The sequence below is a fragment of the Triticum aestivum genome, chromosome 2D (genome assembly GCF_018294505.1).
Source record: "Triticum aestivum cultivar Chinese Spring chromosome 2D, IWGSC CS RefSeq v2.1, whole genome shotgun sequence".
Classification (NCBI taxonomy): Eukaryota; Viridiplantae; Streptophyta; class Magnoliopsida; order Poales; family Poaceae; genus Triticum; species Triticum aestivum.
The window spans coordinates 542,561,459-542,582,637 of record NC_057799.1 but is presented as its reverse complement, the minus strand read 5'-3'; the positions used below and the strand labels follow the sequence as shown (position 1 = coordinate 542,582,637).

General features: G+C 44.5%; 1 protein-coding gene across 1 annotated transcript; it reads right to left on the bottom strand.

The window, feature by feature from the left end:
* Window positions 1–436: 436 nt before the first annotated feature.
* LOC123054366 (galacturonokinase) lies at window positions 437–6,326 on the bottom strand. The gene is made up of 14 exons (XM_044478130.1): window positions 6,097–6,326; window positions 5,232–5,345; window positions 4,208–4,279; window positions 3,866–3,909; window positions 3,447–3,555; window positions 3,304–3,369; window positions 2,956–3,035; window positions 2,718–2,817; window positions 2,161–2,336; window positions 1,961–1,998; window positions 1,849–1,877; window positions 1,686–1,755; window positions 1,144–1,233; window positions 437–1,012 (listed from the first exon to the last, which is right to left on the bottom strand). The coding sequence occupies exons 1-14, from the start codon at window positions 6,148–6,150 to the stop codon at window positions 759–761; spliced, it is 1,296 nt and encodes a 431-aa protein (XP_044334065.1). The 5' UTR covers window positions 6,151–6,326; the 3' UTR covers window positions 437–758.
* Window positions 6,327–21,179: the final 14,853 nt, after the last annotated feature.

The window sequence follows — 21,179 nt, the reverse complement described above, 5'->3', positions numbered from 1 at the left end:
TCGTCGGCGCGCAGTTTAAATAACTGCTGCCACAGCCAGGTGGTCAGCCCGCTCTAATGCGGCGCAGCGCCCGAAGTTGGTTTCTTGAAACATGGTGTCACATTGAAGCGGTGACTCCAGAGAGGCCGCATCCGTCAGTGTCGCCCTCATGCCCGGTCTTGTTGTGCAGCATCAATGCCAACCGTTGCATGCTCTGTGTCGGCATTAATACAGCACGGCAAGCGACGCGGGCGTTCGATGAAAAGCACAGGAGAGGCATGTGTTTTTTTAATGGACCAGGGTAGTCAAGAACAAGCATGGCAGCGGTCCAAAAGCCCACAAACACCCGCATGTCTCCGGTTTGCAGGAAAAAAACAAGTCCAGACCAGCGTGCAGACCGGTACAGGCCCGTGTTGGCGCAGTCTGGACAGTTCCGCGTTGGAGATGCCTTTACACCTTTGAGAGAGAACCTTTGCATTACTGATTATTGCTTACGTGGAAATGAATGAATCAAATGGTTCCACACATACACAGATGAGCTATCTGGGAGCTCGACTGAGTACAGTTCATACACAACAACGCTAGTCTTATCTTGGACTAAATGTCTACTCCCTTCATCCCATAATGTAAGATGTTTTTTGACGCTACACTAGTGTCAAAAAACGTCCTATATTATGGGACGGAGGGAGTAGAATTTAGGGGGTGGAGTTCCAGATGGACGAGGACGTACGAATTTTGCACGTGTTCTCACCTTCACAAAGTCCCGACTAACAGGACGCTCATGACTGCAAGATGACCTGCGCGGAGTCCCCGGGCTCGCAGACCAGCACGCGACGATCCGCGGGGATCTTGCTCACCAGCTCTGGCTGGGACCTCTCGTACTCGGCGCCAACGTACGCCGCCGCCTCCTCGGCACGGTCGCTTTCGACGATGGCGAGGCAGCAGCCTCTGAAGCCAGCGCCGCTGAACCGCGCGCCGAGGACCCCTGGCGCCTTCAGGAGGATCTCGTACAGCTGTATCATCTCTTTGCTCCCTGCAAGTTTGGGAATTCCATCAAATAGTACTAGTAGCGTTCGTTCTGTCAGGACTGCTAGCGACATGTAAAAGAATCGTGACCTGAAACTGAATGTCACAGTGGATCCTGAAGTGTTTCAATGGACATACCGCATTCGTAGTTGACTATGGAGCTGCGGCCAGATGCAGAGATCAGCTGTCCCAATTCTTGTAGGTCTCCACGAGCCCATGCCTCTCTTCCTGAACACAGATTAACCAGAACGAAAGTATTAGCTGAAACTTCAGTGGAGGTACGAAAGAGTCAGTGGACCGTCAAATGTTAACTGTAAGTCTGTAACCTTCTGTCTAGCAGGTCCAGTCAAATACTATTAGTACATATGGTGAATGAGAAATACCAGGTAAACCACCTCTTTCTTTTGGACGTGCATAGACTGAGATAGATGCAACCCCAGTATTTTCATGAAGAATACAAAGTACTACTACATACAGTTCATGTATGCCGAACAAAAAGGTCGAGAAACACTGGTTTATTTTTGGACATGCAATGAGTAGTACAAATATGGTGAACTATGGATTTGATATTCCTGTGTTAAAAAAAATGGATTTGATATTCCTGTGCATGGAAACTTGTCAATTCAAGTTGCAGAATCAAATACATTGAAGGGCATACATGAAACATATGATAAGCTTACCCTTAACAACTCGCTTCATTTCAGAGAAATAGTGCTCAGCTCTCTTGGCAAGATTTTCATCTAATATACACTGCACGAAATGTTATTGTCAAAATGCGCTAGATTCAAGGTCTGGTACCAGTAATAAGATATCTAGGAAATGGAGCTGGAATTGGTAGGGTACCTTTTGGGCCTCATATACACCTGGATCAACTGCAATAACAGGAAAAGTGATATCAGACTTGTTAGATTTGATGAATAGGTCACAACGAACCAATGTAAATTAGATATTTTACCTTTACGGAGTATTGGTGCATCTTCAGAGCCTGACGCACTGGGAATTCAAGTAGCGAATGATGATTAAACTTTTGTTATGTTATATGAGAAAGGAAGCTACTAACAGAGACTGCACAGAGATCATGAACTTCAGTTCTTTAAAAATGAACATGCCATCTGTTTGCATGACTAAACTGAAATACTCGATCATGGAACTCACCATAAAAGAGCACGTGCAGCCTCTTTGCACTCGAAGACTCGCATATTATACCCACGCGACTTGGGTAGGTTATGTTGCAAACCTGAAAATGCCAACAAAATCTTGAATGGCGGCCGACCTTGAGGTTGCTGGCTTTTACTTAGTTCCGAGAAGTAGACGTAGGAAGGTGAGGCAGTCTACAAAATCGAGTCTCAGTCACTACAAGAATACTAACAGACAACATTGCAACTAACATTTCCCAGCAAAATCTGGGCGTGAACGACACAAAATAAGGAAAGGGATGCTAGGGTGAGTTGACATGTTTGAATAGCCCCAATACTGCAGTTCGATCAAAAATTTGAACTTAAAGGCACTTTTTCTTCTTCTTTTTTTTGCGGGTGAAAAGGCACTTTCTCTAATATCATAACAACAGCCTTAAGATGTTAAAAAAATCAATCATACTGGCTGGACAAATAAACATACTCCCTCCAACCCAAATTAATGTACAGAGGCTGCATCAATTAATTTGGATCGGAGGGAGTAATAAACTTTGAGAAAAAATAAAAGCGAAGTGTTACCTTGCAATCCATGAAGGTGAGGTAGCCATATCGAGACAATAAAATGGCTGATGGATCTAGAATGCCATTTTCAAGACCCAAATATCTATTTTCAATGGACCTGACAAACAGGATGCACATTGTTCTAAGTCATGCCATGGTTAGCAACAGCAAGTTCAACAAACATACTGGGGGGTTGAAACTACTTTGGTCCTTCCTATAGTATAGAGAATTGGAGATGGAAAGGAAACAAACTTACTTGTCCAACTGAATGTTATCAACTGGTGATAAAACCAGATCATTTACATTTTCTAAAGCCAGCAAATAGGCGATGCCAACCTGATGAGGATTGTACAGAGAAAAGTATATTAATATGTGCTCTTGCACAATGCTGTTATGAACTCCAAGTAAAATAATGTACAGATGGGGGCATAGAAAAAGTTAAGAACATATGTTGTTGTGCATGATCTATATGCTAGCAAAGTTACATCAGGTTTTAACTATAATTACAGCATAATAAAAAGTTGTAGCTAGGACCTGTATTAATTCCATGTTAGCTTTCATCACATGATAATGCATATAAGGTATAACATATCAGTTAGCTTACAGCTGCAGACGAACTAAGCCCTGAACTGTCAAGTCCATTCACTCCAGAAATATAACCTATTATACCCTGTAAAGAAGCTATTCGTCAACAGTTTTCTGAAACCTAGGATAATCTGGACTGTTACATCGTTGAAATGGAGATACCTTTCTGAGATCATATCCACTATTTTGCAGGGCATAAACTGCACCTCTTGCATAGCTTTCCCAAGTTATGTTTCCTCGGTTCTCAATAGGCTTTTGCAAGTCATCAACTCTGTTAAAAGTGATGGAGCATGCAAGTTCTGACTTTAGCTCTCTCACATTGAAGATTTAACAGAACCTGAATTTAGGGATAGAAACAACAGCTATCATAAAATAGGGCTATCTTTCCTAGCAAGGTAATGTGTTCATCACGAACTAGCTAGAGGTAACAGAATGAAGTGACTACAGGTTAATACTTAGTCATCACAAAAAACAATGAGACGGCACTCAAAGTTCTCCTCGGTGAACCCACGTGGCTAGAGTATTCGATATTTGATAGGGTGGAAACTGTATTTGAAGAGATGTGGTGTGTATGGCCCTACCTGAATCGAGTAATGCCTTTAAATTGACCAGACTGGAGTACAACCTGAAAAAGGAAAGGAGGTTTACCAATAGCAAATATGCATAACACTATTGCCATAGTGTGATACAATTGATTATACGAGTGTGAATGCATAACTACTAATTTGAAAGAAGACCACATTTTCCACATGTGGTGGTTTTAGCAAACATATAAACTAGATTAAGAAACAAGATTCAGAAGGTGGTGCAATCGATTATTTGTGCAAAAATAATTAGTTAGATTACAATATCAGAGTCCTCACAAAAATATATATGGAATATCAGAGAACCTACAGAAAAACTGCTTCAGTATATTTACCCACCTCAGCATCATCAGAGGGCACAAAGCCAAGAAGTACTCCATAATTGATTGTCATAGCAGTCACTATTCCGCCCTGCCAGTTTGCAGAACAGATTTTCATAGTGGTACTCCAAGTCAGTTAGCAGATCCTCGTATTGCTAGAGACAACAAAATAGACAAAACTAACTTACAGCATAATAGATAAGTTTTCATCAGAACAAAATCACGAGTATTATGCACCCCAAATCACAAGAACTAGCTGTCTATATAGCCATTTGCGAAATGCTAGATTCATGCAACACCATTGACTTGTCCAAGAGTGGAAGATACTACAATGGCTATTCCAAGCAGGCTTGCATTAGTTTACAGTCAGTTGGACCTTGTACCGTTAGCCGTTGGCAGCACTGAATTGGTATGTTACCTGCTGACAACAGGGTCATTCCCACCATAACTCCGTAATACAGCAGTTCATGCACATTTTGTCCTTCCTCTAAATATGATTATGAAACACTGTCCTTCTTAGCGAAAAACTAAACATGAAATCGAAACCAATGTTGCTGGAGCTTATTCATAACTCTGAAGTAATTCATGCTACAGCCCTAATAAGAAATATCTGGAGTTATCACACCTTACCAAATAAGGCCAAACTGATATTTCTGGTTATTGGCAAGAACCAGTAATCGCCATTATGTCTAACTTGCTAGCGCTGCTTTACAAAGATTTCTGCAACTTTCAAACATTTGCAGGGGGGACATCTAGTAACCAGACATGTTACCATCTGCTAGCCAATTATTATCCTAAAAAACATCAAGGCCGATCAATGTTGCTGGTACCACTTGGTCCACACATCTTATCCAACAATTTTCTAGTCATGTAGCTACAATATGACTTGCAGCACATCGTATACAATCAAAGCTGTGTGAATAGCAAGGCATGCTGGATGCACAACTGAATTCTAGCTTTCGGTTCCAGTGCTGCAGTATGATATATTGCATATCATCAGTAAGCATAACCATGACTTAAGGTTATCAAGTAGTGGCAGTTACCTGATGATCAATGTGGGCCCCCAAAGGACAAATCCTGTAGGGGCAAGCAACCACCCTAACCTCTCTCGCATCTCTTCCACTAATCTCGACCACATTCTTCCGCACAATGTCAAGCTGCATTGCCAGAAACAGTATAAATAAACCTGAGGCTCATACACATCAATAACATAGATGAACTTAAGTTAGCAACCTACCATAGGAAAGCATGTAATTTAACCAATATAATTGCATAACTAAAATGCATCCCAGGTCATGCGGATGCCACTGAAACGACTGAATTTCGTTCGTCTGATTAGCTATAGCAAAAATTGAGCTGATGGGGTCTCAAAAATCTCCAGGCGTTCAGAGAGTACAGCAGATTGTGGTCCTACTGGAGCCATCCACATCAGCAATTACCACGTAACCGAAAAAATAAGTGCAGATCCTTACGTCCCCTCTCCCACAGGTCTTCGGCAAAGCTCCACCTTATATCCCCACAAAACAAATTAATTCAGAAATAACCGCCATAGTGAAAATTATGTCGGCACCACATTAATTCCGAGCAATCAGTGTACCACTACCGTCGACCGCATACATCCGTTGGGGTAAAAATTCCGCTAACAGTAAAAGGTCCTTTTCGACGCCCGCGCTAGAGAAATGGGAAAGGGAATTAAACTGGACAGTTCGTCGAGTAAGCAGTTCAGACGTCAAACTGGTGGCTAAACAAATGGGGAAACGCGGACGAGCGGCCGCGATTCGAGGCTCGAACCCTAGATAAATCCCCAAACATCCCGAAGTTTACGGGGCCGCGAGATCGAGAGCACCTCTCCCCCGATCGATCATCCAGGCAATGCGGGTGAGGGCGGGGGTGGGGGCCTTTCCTTACCTCCTCATCCGACGGCCACCGCGACGGCGACCCTCCTCCCGCCGGCGCCACCATTCCTCCGCCCGCCGCCGATCTCGCCGCTCGCCGCTCGCAGCCTAGCAGGTGGTGGCCGTGTGCGAGTGGCGCGGCCGCAGTGTGCGCGGGGCGGCGTGAGGTGGCGTGTGCGTGTTTGTTTCTTTCCGCCTTCGATCGAGCGCGCGTGAGTTGTTTATCTCTGGCTGGCTGGCTGGCCCCGTCGTCGCGCTGGCAGTCAGGCGAAGGTGGGTCTGCTAGTGTGATGGCGATTTGTTGGTTGTCGATCACGGGATCGCCGCCGTTCACGCCCGCGCGGACGGCCGGATGGACTGTGTGCGCATCGGTGACAGCTACGTCCAACCGCTGCGATTTTCTGAACGGACGACAGTGATCTGCGTCGCGGGCGCACCAAAATAGGTTACGCCGATTCTTTTCTGATTCTGAGGGTACGGAAATAAGTTGGTACGTATTTCGCTCCTGTGCTGAGCTGTGGTGCGTGGGCCGTCGGTTCGGTTGCGAACCAAGACAAGTAGCGGTACACGGGAGGACAATAATGATTTTCCGGAGGACTGTGTGAGTGACCACACACGTTGCTGTAGCTCGACGCTGCATGCATGTGCGCGAGGGGTCACGGACTCGCGGTGCTGTTTTTAGCGTACGTGCTACCGGACAAGATGGAAGCTACGGTCGGTACATGTTGTTCGTCCACTCGTACCTAGGTGTATCTTCGGCGGATCTGTCTTTGATGGATTTGCTCGGATCTGTTCGTCGTTCGTCTTCGTTCGTGTGTTTTTAGGTTGGATCCTTTTGATCTACACTCTTCATCCGCGGTGGTTGCTGTTCTGGTGCGTTGGTTCTACGGGGCATTAGCACGACGACTTCCTGACTGTCTACTACAACAAGGTTTGCCCGGCTCCGGCGAGGGAGGGGCGATGAGAGCGGCGCCCCTTCGACTCGCTTCAGTGTTTGTAGTCGTCGCTAGGTGGTCTACGGATCTGGATGTAATTTTTATTATTTCTAGTGTTCATTGTACTACCATGATTGAAGATGAATAGATTGGAAGTTTTTCCCGCAAAAATAAAGGTGCATCTCCGAAGTAGACCCTCAAAAGCGTGCATACCTTGGACAAAACTGTTTGAACGTAGTTTGTCGTTTAACACGGTACCTCACGGTCCACGTATTAGTCCGGTTATTCGAAATTCGTGAAATCGGATGCAAATCCGGGGTTGCGAGCGGCCGGGCCACTACCATGTACACGTCCGTCACCCTGAACCCACATAAAAACACTCCCGTGCGCGCGCCCTCTCTTGCACCCGGTTGCCACGCATCCTTGTTGGCTCAGAGCGAACGTGACCACGCACTAGAACCGGCATTGAAGTCTCTTTTATTCGCGAGAGGGCCAAAGACCATATATTAAGTACCATAGATCCTTGCAAACACGAACGCGAAGAGATAAAAATACATTCAAATCTTTAGGGGTGTCAAAATCTTCTTCCCCCTGCATCCATCGGCGGTGTGTCATAAGCATAGCTCGATGCCACTTGTGGGTCTCTGCCTCGGCAGAGCAAGCTTTCTTAAACCCAGGAGCTTCTAGAAACAACGGTCAGGAAGTCGTTGTTGGGAATCGTTGCATGGAAAACAAAAAAATTCTACGCACACGCAATGATCTATCCATGGAGATGCATAGAGGAGGAGAGTGTGTCTATGTACCCTCGTAGACCGTAAGCGGAAGCGTTTGACAACGCGGTTGATGTAGTCGAACTTCTTCTAGCTCCGACCGATCAAGTACCGAACGTACGGCACCTCCGAGTTCTGCACACGTTCAGCTCGGTGACGTCCCTCGCCTTCTTGATCCAGCAAAATGTCGAGGTAGTAGATGAGTTCCGTCAGCACGACGGCGTGGTGATGGTGATGGTGAAGTGATCCATGCAGGACTTCGCCTAAGCACTACGAAGATATGACCGTGGGAGTAAACGATGGAGGGGGGCACCGCACATGGTATTTCATCGGAGAAGAAAGGGAAGGTGGAAGAGAGAAAGGAAAGGGGGCCGAACTCCTTTTTCTTTCTCCCAATTCCGCATCCTGCCATAAAGGGGGCGCGCCACCCCTTGTGGGCTGGTGTGCTCCCCTCTCATGGCCCATATGGCCCATATATTCCCCCGGGGGTTCCGGTAACCCCTCCGGTACTCTGATAAATACCTGATACACTCCGGAACACTTCCGGTGTCCGAATAATATTGTCCTATATATCAATCGTTACCTCTCGACCATTTCGAGACTCCTCGTCATGTCCGTGATCTCATCCGGGACTCCGAACAACATCCGGTCACCAAATCACATAACTCATATAATACAATATCGCCATCGAACGTTAAGGGTGCGGACCCTATGGGTTCGAGAACTATGTAGACATGACCGAGACACCTCTTCGGTCAATAACCAATAGCGGAACATGGATGCTCATATTGGCTCCTACATATTCTACGAAGATCTTTATCGATCGAACCGTTATGACAACATACGTAATTCCCTTTTTCCATCGTATGTTACTTGCCCGAGATTCGATCGTCGATATCTTCATACCTAGTTCAATCTCGTTGCCGGCAAGTCTCTTTACTCGTTCCGTAATACACCATCATGTAAAATCATTAGTCACTTTGCTTGCAAGGCTTCTTATGATGTGTATTACCGAGAGGGCCCAGAGATACCTCTCCGATACTCGGAGTGACAAATCCTAATCTCGATCTATGCCAACTCAACAAACACCTTCGGAGATACCTGTAGAGCATCTTTATGATCACCGAGTTACGTTGTGATGTTTGATAGCACACAAGGCATTCCTCCGGTATCCGGGAGTTGCATAATCTCATAGTCGAAGGAATGTGTATTTGACATGAAGAAAGAAACAACAATAAAACTTAACGATCATTATGCTAAGGTAACGGATGGGTCTTGTCCATCACATCATTCTCCTAATGATGTGATCCCGTTATCAAATGACAACTCATGTCCATGGTTAGGAAACCTTAACCATCTTTGATCAACGAGCTAGTCTAGTAGAGGCTTACTAGGGACACGGTATTTGTTTATGTATTCACACATGTATTTAGGTTTCCGATCAATACAATTCTAGCATGAATAAGGAAGTATAAAATAACAACTTTATTATTGCCTCTAGGGCATATTTCCTTCAGTCGTCTATGTAGACCAGGAGAGGCCGACGGCTGATTTGCAAAGCAAATCGCCACCCTAGAGAAGAAGAGGTCGATAAAGGCATGTAGAAAACTCTGAAGACCATGAATGTCAGCTGAATCTAGACGGATCCAACCAATACCTAAACCGACCGGATCCCGAAAGACCTACCAGAGACATGGCTCCACATGCCCTCCGCTGGTGGTAAACACACCAACGGAACGAGAAAAGAGGGGGAAGAACATTATTCCTAGAAGTTGACAATGTCGCCACCTTGCTCCCCCAAGCCAAACTTGATGACTCCATAAAGAAAACATGGGCAAAAAATCATCCAGATCATTGCACGCGAGGTTTGGATTAGATGTCGAGCTCGCGTTCCGTCCGGGACCATGCACTGACATTCTCTTCTTCCAGTTACCTAGCAAGGTTGTGCCACTTTAAGAATCGCCATCGTCAAGCATCGCTGCCGAGAGCCGCGGCCCGACCATGCATCACCGTCGTTGTCCCGCAGCATCCCACCAACTTCTCCCTACCGGGCTCCCGATGAGCAAGAGCCTCCTCGCGATCGTCGATGTCGTGCAGGCGTTGCCCGATGGCTAACCCTGTCAGGGATAAGAGAGATCGGATCACAACTGGCGGTTAGGTTAAGTTACATGTGCATTTCCTTCTCAGAATTTCATTATATTCATTTCTTATAAGGGAAAACTATTGGATCACCGAGGGTCATTTCATTGTATTGTCAATTCGGTTTAAACTAATCACCCATTGACAGGTGGGACAGGTACAGTTTTTTAGTTTAGTCCTCCAATTTATATTCACTAGTAGGTGCTTACTTTTACTGATTGGCCCACGAGGTCGTTAGAAATAAGCAAAAAAAGACATCAACTTGCGCCTCGCCATGTCACGTCTGCAATCTGGACTAAAGTGAACGCATTGGATGAGTTCGTGTGTTAAAATAATCAGTATTTTGAGTTCATGGACTAAAGTGGGCATTTATGACAAGTTCATGTATCAGTGATGCATTTAACTCCAAAAAATTCAAATCCTAATCCCAAAACAATAATAGAAAACCCATTTTTATACACATATTTGCCTTTTTTGCAAACACCACACATGAAAATATATCTTCATGTAACTTCATACGTACGAACTATACACATATTTCAGATTTTTTTCATCAGGTGGAAATAAAGTATTCATCCAAAAAATGAATAAAGAGCTCCCTGCAACTCCGCCTCCAAAGCACATCATCGTGGGCTTCTCATACTCCCTCCGGTCCTTTTTAATCTGTGTATAAGAATTGTCTGAAGTCAAACTTTGTAAAATTTGACCATATTTATATGAAAAATATTAACATCTACAATGCTAAATTTATACAATATGAAAACTAAAGTCATGACCCATCTAATTTTATTGATTTCACATTCTGAATATTGATATTTTTCTATAAACTTGGTCAAAGTTTACGAGGTTTGACTTTAGACAAATCTTATATGCAAACTAAAAAGGACCAAAGGGAGTACTACCAAACGACACTACGAAATGCATGCCATCAATCAAAATGAAGCGTCAGATTCAGAAACGAAGCAGGAGATACGACCCATAGGAAAACCCTATTTGACGCACTCTGCGCTAAGATGTCAAGCACACGTACATGCGAACTCTCCCAACGCGAGAAATGGACCGGCCCATTTAGCCACAGCGAGCCACACGTGAAGGAAATATGCCCTAGAGGCAATAATAAAGTTGTTATTTTATATTTCCTTATATCATGATAAATGTTTATTATTCATGCTAGAATTGTATTAACCGAAAACTTGATACATGTGTGAATACATAGACAAAACATAGTGTCCCTAGTAAGCCTCTACTAGACTAGCTCGCTAATCAAAGATGGTTAAGTTTCCTAACCATAGACATGTGTTGTCATTTGATAAACGGGATCACATCATTAGGAGAATGATGTGATGGACAAGACCCATCCGTTAGCTTAGCATGTTGATCGTTCAGTTTTATTGCTATAGTTTTCTTCATGTCATATACATATTCCTTTAACTATGAGATTATGCAACTCCCGGATACCAGAGGAATACCTTGTGTGCTATCAAACGTCACAATGTAACTAGGTGATTATAAAGATGCTCTACAGGTATCTCCGAAGGTGTTTGTTGGGTTGGCATAGATCGAGATTAGGATTTGTCACTCCGAGTATCGGAGAGGTATCTCTGGGCCCTCTCAGTAATGCACATCATAATAAGCCTTGCAAGAAATATGTGACTAATGAGTTAGTTGCGGGATGATGCATTACGGAACGAGTAAAGAGACTTGCCGGTAACGAGATTGAACTAGGTATGAAGATACCGACGATCGAATCTCAGGCAAGTAACATACCGATGACAAAGGGAATCACGTATGTTGTCATTACGGTTTGACCGATAAAGATATTCGTAGAATATGTAGGAACCAATATGAGCATCGAGGTTCCGCTATTGGTTATTGACCGGAGAGGTGTCTCGGTCATGTCTACATAGTTCTCGAACCCATAGGATCCGCACGCTTAACATTCGATGACGATTTTGTATTATATGAGTTATGTGATTTGGTGACCGAATGTTGTTGGGAGTCCCGGATGAGATCACGGACATGACGAGGAGTCTCAAAATGGTCGAGAGGTAAATATTCATATATAGGACGATAGTATTCGTACACCGGAAGTGTTCTGGGGGTACCAGGTACGTATTGGGTCACCGGAAGGGGTTCCGGGCAACCCCCGGCAAGCTATATGGGCCTAATGGGCCAAGAGGCGAAACACACCAGCAATAATGGGGCTGGTGCACCCCCCCATATGGGCTAGACAAATTGGAGAAGGAAAGGGGAAGAAGGAAAGGAAAAAGGGAATAGGATTACCCCTTCCCCCTCTTCCCTTCCTACTCCGAATAGGAATAGGAAAGGGGGGAGGCCGAACTGGGAGGACCCCAAGTAGGATTCCTCTTACTTGGGGCGCCCCCTTGGCTGCCTCTCCTCCCCTCCAACCTATATATATGAGGGGGGGGCACCGCTAGAACACACAACAAACATTGTTAGCCGTGTGCGGCGCCCCCCTCGACAGTTTACGCCTCCTGTCATATTCACGTAGTGCTTAGGCGAAGCCCTGCGCAGATCACTTCACCATCACCATCACCACGCCGTCGTGCTGACGGAACTCTCCCTCGACACTTTGCTGGATCAAGAGTTCGAGGGACGTCATCAAGTTGAACGTGTGCAGAACTCGGAGGTGTCGTATGTTCGGTGCTTGATCGGTCGGAACAAGAAGAAGTTCGACTACATCAACCGCGTTGTCAAACGCTTCCGCTTTCGGTCTACGAGGGTACGTGGACACACTCTCCCCTCTCATTGCTATGCATCTCCTAGATAGATCTTGCGTGAGCGTAGGATTTTTTTTTTAAATTGCATGCTACGTTCCCAACAGTGGCATCCGAGCCAGGTCTATGCGTAGATGATATGCACGAGTAGAACACAAAGAGTTGTGGGCGGTGATCGTCATACTGCTTACCACCAATGTCTTATTTTGATTCGGCGATATTGTTGGATGAAGCAGCCCGAACCAACCTTACATGACCACGTTCATGAGACCGGTTCCACCGACATACATGCAAGTAGTTTTGCATAAAGGTGGCTGGCGGGTGTCTGTTTCTCCAACTTTAGTTGAATCGAATTTGACTGCGGCCGGTCCTTGTTGAAGGTTAAAACAACAAACTTGATAAATCACCGTTGTGGTTTTGATGCGAAGGTAAGAACGGTTCTTGCTAGAAGCCCGTAGCAGCCACGTAAAACTTGCAACAACAAAGTAAAGGACGTCTAACTTGTTTTTGCAGGGCATGTTGTGATGTGATATGGTCAAGACATGATGTGATATACGTTATTGTATGAGATGATCATGTTTTGTAGAAGTTATCGGCAACTGGCAGGAGCCTTATGGTTGTCGCTTTATTGTATGAAATGCAAACGCCATGTAATTGTTGGGGAACGTAGCATGCAATTTCAAAAAAAATCATACGATCATGCAAGGTCTATCTAGGAGATGCATAGCAACGAGAGGGGGAGAGTGTGTCCACGTACCCTCGTAGACCGAAAGCGGAAGCGTTAGGTTAACGCGGTTGATGTAGTCGAACGTCTTCACGATCCAACCGATCTAGTACCGAACGTACGGCACCTCTGAGTTCAGCACACGTTCAGCTCGATGACGTCCCTCGAACTCTTGATCCAGCAGAGGGTCGAGGGAGAATTTCGTTAGCGCGGCGGCATGGTGACGGTGAGGGTGATGTGATCCGTGCAGGGCTTCGCCTAAGCACTACGACGCTATGACTGAAGGAGTTAACTATGGAGAGAGACGCCGCACACGGCTTGGAACAATTGGTGTGTCTCCAAGGGGTGCCCTGCCCACGTATATAAAGGAGGAGAGGAGGAGGCCGGCCACCAGGGGCGCGCCAAGGAGAGGAGAGTCCTACTAGGACTCCAAGTCCTAGTAGGATTCTGCCCCCCCCCCCTCTTTTCCTTCTCATGGAGGGGGAAAATGGGAAGGGGGAGGGAAGAGGACAAGGAAAGGGGGGGTGCACCCCCTCCCTAGTCCAATTCGGACTCCCCATGGGAGGGGGGCGCGGCCACCCCTTTTGGGCTGCCTCCCCTCTCCCCTATGGCCCATGTAGGCCCAATATTTCCGCGGGGGTTCCGGTAACCCCTCGGTACTCCGATAAATATCTGAAACGTCCTGAAACCATTCCGGTGTCCGAATACCTTCATCCAATATATCAATCTTTACCTCTCGACCATTTCGAGACTCCTCGTCATGTCCGTGGTCTCATCCGGGACTCCAAACAATCTTCGGTCACCAAAACACATAACTCATAATACAAATCGTCATCGAATGTTAAGCGTGCGGACCCTACGGGTTCGAGAACTATGTAGACATGACCGAGACACATCTCTGATCAATAACCAACAGCGGAACCTGGATGCTCATATTGGTTCCTACATATTCTATGAAGATCTTTATCGGTCAAACCGCAATGACAACATACGTCATTCCCTTTGTCATCGGTATGTTACTTGCCCGAGATTCGATCATCGGTATCCTCATACCTAGTTCAATCTCATTACCGGCAAGTCTCTTTACTCGTTCCGTAATACATCATCCCGCAACTAACTCATGAATCACATTGCTTGCAAGGCTTATCGTGATGTGCATTACCACAAGGGCCCAGAGATACCTCTCCACTCGGAGTGACAAATCCTAATCTCGATCTATGCCAACCCAACAAACACCTTCAGAGACACCTGTAGAGCATCTTTATAATCACCCAGTTACGTTGTGATGTTTGATAGCACACAAGGTATTCCTCCGGTATCCGGGAGTTGCATAATCTCATAGTCGAAGGAATATGTATTTGCCATGAAGAAAGTGATACGTCTCCAAAGTATCTACTTTTCCTAACGCTTTTCTCCTTGTTTTGGACTCTAATTTGCTTGATTTGAATGAAACTAACCCCGGACTGACGCTGTTTTCAACAGAACTACCATGGTGTTGTTTTTGTGCAGAAATAAAAGTTCTCGGAATTGAACGAAACTTTGCGAGGAATTTTTATATAATAAAAAAGAATTTCTGGAGCCAAGACCTACCAGAGAGGGGCACCTGGGTGGGCACAACCCACCAGGGTGCGCCCCCCTCTCCTGGCGCGCCCAGGTGGGTGGCCCCGTAGACCCTGAAACCAACGCTATAAAATCCTATTTTTCCAGAAAAAATCAGGGAGAAAGAATTATCGCGATCCACGAGACGGAGCCATCGTCACCTCCTATTCATCATCGGGAGGCCAGATCTGGAGTCCGTTTGGGGCTCCGGAGAGGGGGATCTTTGTTCTTTGTCATCACCAGCCCTTCTTCATCGCCAATTCCATGATGCTCCCCACCGGGAGTGAGTAATTCCTTCGTAGGCTTCGCCAACTCCAAGTCCTAGTAGGATTCTGCCCCCCCCTCTTTTCCTTCTCATGGAGGGGGAAAATGGGAAGGGGAGGAAAGAGGACAAGGAAAGGGGGGTGCACCCCCTCCCCTAGTCCAATTCGGACTCCCCATGGGAGGGGGCGCAACCACCCCTTGTGGGCTGCCTCCCCTCTCCCCTATGGCCCATGTAGGCCCAATATTTCCATGGGGGTTCCGGTAACCCCTCGGTACTACGATAAATATCCGAAACGTCCCGAAACTATTCCGGTGTCCGAATACCTTCGTCCAATATATCAATATTTACCTCTCGACCATTTCGAGACTCCTCGTCGTGTCTGTGATCTCATCCGGGACTCTGTACAATCTTCGGTCACCAAAACACATAACTCATAATACAAATCGTCATCGAATGTTAAGCGTGCGGACCCTACGGGTTCGAGAACTATGTAGACATGACCGAGACACATCTCCGATCAATAACCAACAGCGGAACCTAGATGCTCATATTGGTTCCTACATATTTTATGAAGATCTTTATCGGTCAAACCGCAATGACAACATACGTCATTCCCTTTGTCATCGGTATGTTACTTGCCCGAGATTCGATCATCGGTATCCTCATACCTAGTTCAATCTCGTTACCGGCAAGTCTCTTTACTCATTCCGTAATGCATCATCCCGCAACTAACTCATTAATCACATTGCTTGCAAGGCTTATCGTGATGTGCATTACCACAAGGGCCCAGAGATACCTCTCCGATACTCGGAGTGACAAATCCTAATCTCGATCTATGCCAACCCAACAAACACCTTCGGAGACACCTGTAGAGCATCTTTATAATCACCCAGTTATGTTGTGACGTTTGATAGCACACAAGGTATTCTTCCGGTATCCGGGAGTTGCATAATCTCATAGTCGAAGGAATATCTATTTGACATGAAGAAAGTGATATGTCTCCAACGTATCTACTTTTCCTAACGCTTTTCCTCTTGTTTTGGACTCTAATTTGCATGATTTGAATGAAACTAACCCCGGACTGACGCTGTTTTCAACAGAACTACCATGGTGTTGTTTTTGTGCAGAAATAAAAGTTCTCGGAATTGAACGAAACTTTGCGAGGAATTTTTATATAATAAATAAGAATTTCTGGAGCCAAGACCTACTAGAGAGGGGCACCTGGGTGGGCACAGCCCACTAGGGTGCGCCCCCCTCTCCTGGCGCGCCCAGGTGGGTGGCCCCGTAGACCCTGAAACCAACGCTATAAAATCCTATTTTTCCAGAAAAAAACAGGGAGAAAGAATTATCGCGATCCACGAGACGGAGCCACCGTCACCTCCTATTCATCATCGGGAGGCCAGATCTGGAGTCCGTTTGGGGCTCCGGAGAGGGGGATCTTTGTTCTTCGTCATCACCAGCCCTTCTTCATCGCCAATTCCATGATGCTCCCCACCGGGAGTGAGTAATTCCTTCGTAGGCTCGCTGGTCAGTGAGGAGTAGGATGAGATTCATCATGTAATCGAGTTAGTTTTGTTAGGGCTTCATCCCTAGTATCCACTATGTTCTAAGATTGATGTTGCCATGACTTTGCCATGCTTAATGCTTGTCACTTTGGGCCCGGGTGCCATGATTTCAGATCTGAACCGTTTATGTTATCATCAATATATCCATGTTCTAGATCTGATGTTGCAAGTTATAGTCACCTATTACGTGTTATGATCCGGCAACCCCGGAGTGACAGAAAGCGGGACTTCTCCCGGTGATGACCGTAGTTTGAGGAGTTCATGTATTCACTATGTGTTAATGCTTTGTTCCGGTTCTCTATTAAAAGGAGGCCTTAATATCCCTTAGTTTCCAATATGGACCCCGCTGCCACGGGAGGGTAGGACAAAAGATGTCATGCAAGTTCTTTCCATAAGCACGTATGACTATTTACGGAATACATGCCTACATTATACTGATGAACTGGAGCTACTGCCGTATCGCCCTAGGTTATAACTGTCTCATGATGAATATCATCCAACAAGTCACCGATCCAATGCCTACGAATTTATCTTATATTGTTCCTGGTAAGCTACTACTGTTTTCATCACTGTTACACTTGCTACAAAATTACTGCTATCACTGTTACCGTTACCATTGCTGCTGCTACTATTATCAAAACTATCATATTACTTTGCTACTGATCACTTTGCTGTAGATAATTAATCTCCAGGTGTGGTTGAATTGACAACTCATTTGCTAATACCTTCAAATATTCTTTGGCTCCCCTTGTGTCGAATCTATAAATTTGGGTTGAATACTCTACCCTCAAAACTTGTTGCAATCCCCTACACTTGTGGGTTATCAAGACCTTTTTCTGGCGCCGTTGCCAGGGAGCATAGCTATATTTGTTGAGTCACTTGGGATTGTTATCATATTATCACTATGAAGAATCTGAAGGATGCTAAGACTAAGATATTTCCCTCAAAGACGAGGGGAGGTAAGGAACTGCCATCCAGTTCTGCTTTAGATTCACCTTCTGTTATAAATAAACTTGCAACACCACCACATGCTATCAATTCTAATATGTCGCAAGTTATTGATGATGCTACTTCTGCTATGGATAATGCTTATGATGATGCTAGTACCTTGCTTGATAATGATGATATGCCACTTGGTGAATTTCTTGATGAACAAATTGCTAGAGTAATACGACATGATGTTGTTGAATCTGATGATGAACTTGAAACTGAATCTCCTGAAACACCTGCTAGAACTAGCCCTCCTAGATATGAATTGCCTAAGGTACCAGAAGATTATGTTATGAGTGAGGAGACAACTAGAGATAGTCTTGCTTGCAGAGATAGAGATGATTTAGAGAAATTATTATGCAAGTATAAAGAAAAAAATCTGAATGCTAGAATGAAATATGATCCTAAGTTTGCTACTTCACCTATCTTTATAGATGATAAGGATTATGAATTCTCTGTCGACCCAGAGTTAATTACTTTGGTTGAACCTGATCCTTTCCATGGTTATGAAACTGAAACTGTTGTGGCACATCTTACTAAGTTGAATGATATAACCACCCTTTTTATTCATGATGAGAAAACTCGCTATTACTTTATTCTCAAATTATTTCCGTTCTCATTAAAGGGTGATGCTAAAGCTTGGTACAATACTCTTGCTCCTGGTTGTGTGCGTAGTCCCCAGGATATGATTTATTACTTCTCTGAAAAATATTTCCCTGCTCATAAGAAACAAGCTGGTTTACAGGAAATATTTAACTTTGTTCAAATTAAAGAAGAGAGTCTCCCACAAGCTTGGGGGAGGCTTTGCCAGTTACTTAATGCTTTTCCTGATTATCCTCTTAAGAAAAATGAAATACTTGATATCTTCTATAATGGACTAATCGATGCTTCTAGGGATTTCCTAGATAGTTGTGTTGGTTGTGTTTTCAGGGAATGAACTATTGGGCAAGCTGAAGAATTATTGAATAATATATTGAAAAATTATGATGATTGGACTATTCCTGAACCACCGCCTAAACCCACTCCGAAGAAGAGGGGTATATTATATCTCAGTCCTGAAGATATGCAAGAGGCAAAGAAATCTATGAAGGAAAAAGGTATTAAAGCTGAGGATGTTAAAAATTTACCTCCTATTGAAGAAATACATGGGCTTAATACACCACCACTGCCTAAGGTGGTAGAGGTAAATTCTCTAATGAAGTTCAATGATAATGACAATCCTCACAATATGCATCCTAACCAATGCCTTTATGAGTTTGAAAACTATATTAGAAAACAAGATCACTTCAATGCAAATGTTATGAAACAATTGAAATACAATTCTGATATGATTGCTCGCTTGAGTGACTTACTATTTAGAATCTCAAATGATGTTAGAAGTGTTGGAAAACATGCTTCTATGGTTCAAACCCAGTTAGAACAAGTTGCTAAATCTCAAAGAGAATTGCTTGATGAAATGAATAATAATATACATGACTTTGTTGTTAGAGTTGCAACTAGAGGAGGAAAAATGACTCAGGAACCACATTATCCTGAGGGACACCCAAAAAGAATTGAACAAGATTCACAAAGAGTTAACACTGATGCACCTAGTCCTTCTAGAAAGAAACATAAAAAGAAAAATGATAGGACTTTGCATACTTCTAGTGAACCTGAAATAGAAAAACCTCCTGATAATGATAATGAAACTACTAGCTCAGATGCTGAAACTCAGTCTGGTAATGAACATTCACCTAGTGACAATGAAAAAGATAATGATGATGTTCATGAAGGTTCTCAACCAAACAATGATAAAGAACCAGACAATGATGTTGAAATAGAACCACCTGCAGAGAGGAACTTCGCCCCTTCCTGTCTAATTACATTGTAAATTTGGGTCACTAGGGTTGTAGATAGCTTGCATGGCCGGGGGGCCACAAAAACCCTTTGTAACACATATGTAACCGTTTCTTTGTGAGTAATACAAAGTCAGTGGGAGCCTCTCCCACTGTCATTCACCCTCAAAAAAAGAAATAGAACCACCTGTTGATCTTGATAACCCACAACCTAAGAATAAAAGATATGACAAAAGAGACTTCATTGCTAGAAAACACGGTAAAGAAAGAGAACCGTGGGTTCGAAAACCTATGCCTTTTCCACCCAAGTCAACTAAAAAGAAAGATGATGAAGAATTTGAACGCTTTGCTGAAATGTTGAGGCCAGTCTTTTTGCATACTCGCTTGACTGATATCCTGAAAATGCCTCCTTATGCAAAGTATATGAAAGACATCATCACTAATAAGAGAAAAATACCGGAAGCTGAAATCTCCACTATGCTTGCTAATTACACTTTTAAAGATGGAGTACCTAAAAAACTTGGAGACCCGGGAATACCAACTATACCTTGCTCTATCAAAAAGAATTATGTGAAAACTACTTTGTGTGATTTAGGAGCTAGTGTTAGTGTTATGCCTTTCTCTTTATACAAAAGACTTGATTTGAATAAACTCACACCTACTGAAATATCTTAGCAAATGACTGACAAATCAACTCCCATACCTATCGGTATCTGTGAGGATGTGCCCGTTGGTTGCTAATGTTACTATTTTGAGTGACTTTGTTATACTTGAGATGCCTGAGGACGACACATGTCGATTATCCTTGGTAGACCCTTCTTGAATACTGCAGGGGATGTTATTGATTGCAATAAAAGCAAGGTCACTTTTCGTATCAATGGTAATGAGCATACGGTGCACTTTCCAAAGAAGCAATTCCAAGTGAATGGTATTAATGTTATTGAAAAATCTCCGACAATCACTATTAGAAGTTTTCAAATACATGTACCTAATGGTCGAGAGGTAAATATTCATATATAGGACGATAGTATTTGTACATCGGAAGTGTTCTGGGTGTACCGGGTACGTATCGGGTCACCGAAAGGGGTTCCGGGCAACCCCCAGCAAGCTATATGGGCCTAATGGGCCAAGAGGCGAAACACACCAGCAACAATGGGGCTGGTGCGCCCCCCCCATATGGGCTGGACAAATTGGAGAAGGAAAGGGGAAGAAGGAAAGGAAAAAAGGGAATAGGATTACCCCTTCCCCCTCTTCCCTTCCTACTCCGAATAGGAATAGGAAAGGGGGGAGGCCGAACTGGGAGGACCCCAAGTAGGATTCCTCTTACTTGGGGTGCCCCCTTGGCGGCCTCTCCTCCCCTCCAACCTATATATACGAGGGGGGCACTGCTAGAACACACAACAAACATTGTTAGCCGTGTGCGGCGCCCCCCTCGACAGTTTACGCCTCCTGGCATATTCACGTAGTGCTTAGGCGAAGCCCTGCGCAGATCACTTCACCATCACCGTCACCACGCCGTCGTGCTGACGGAACTCT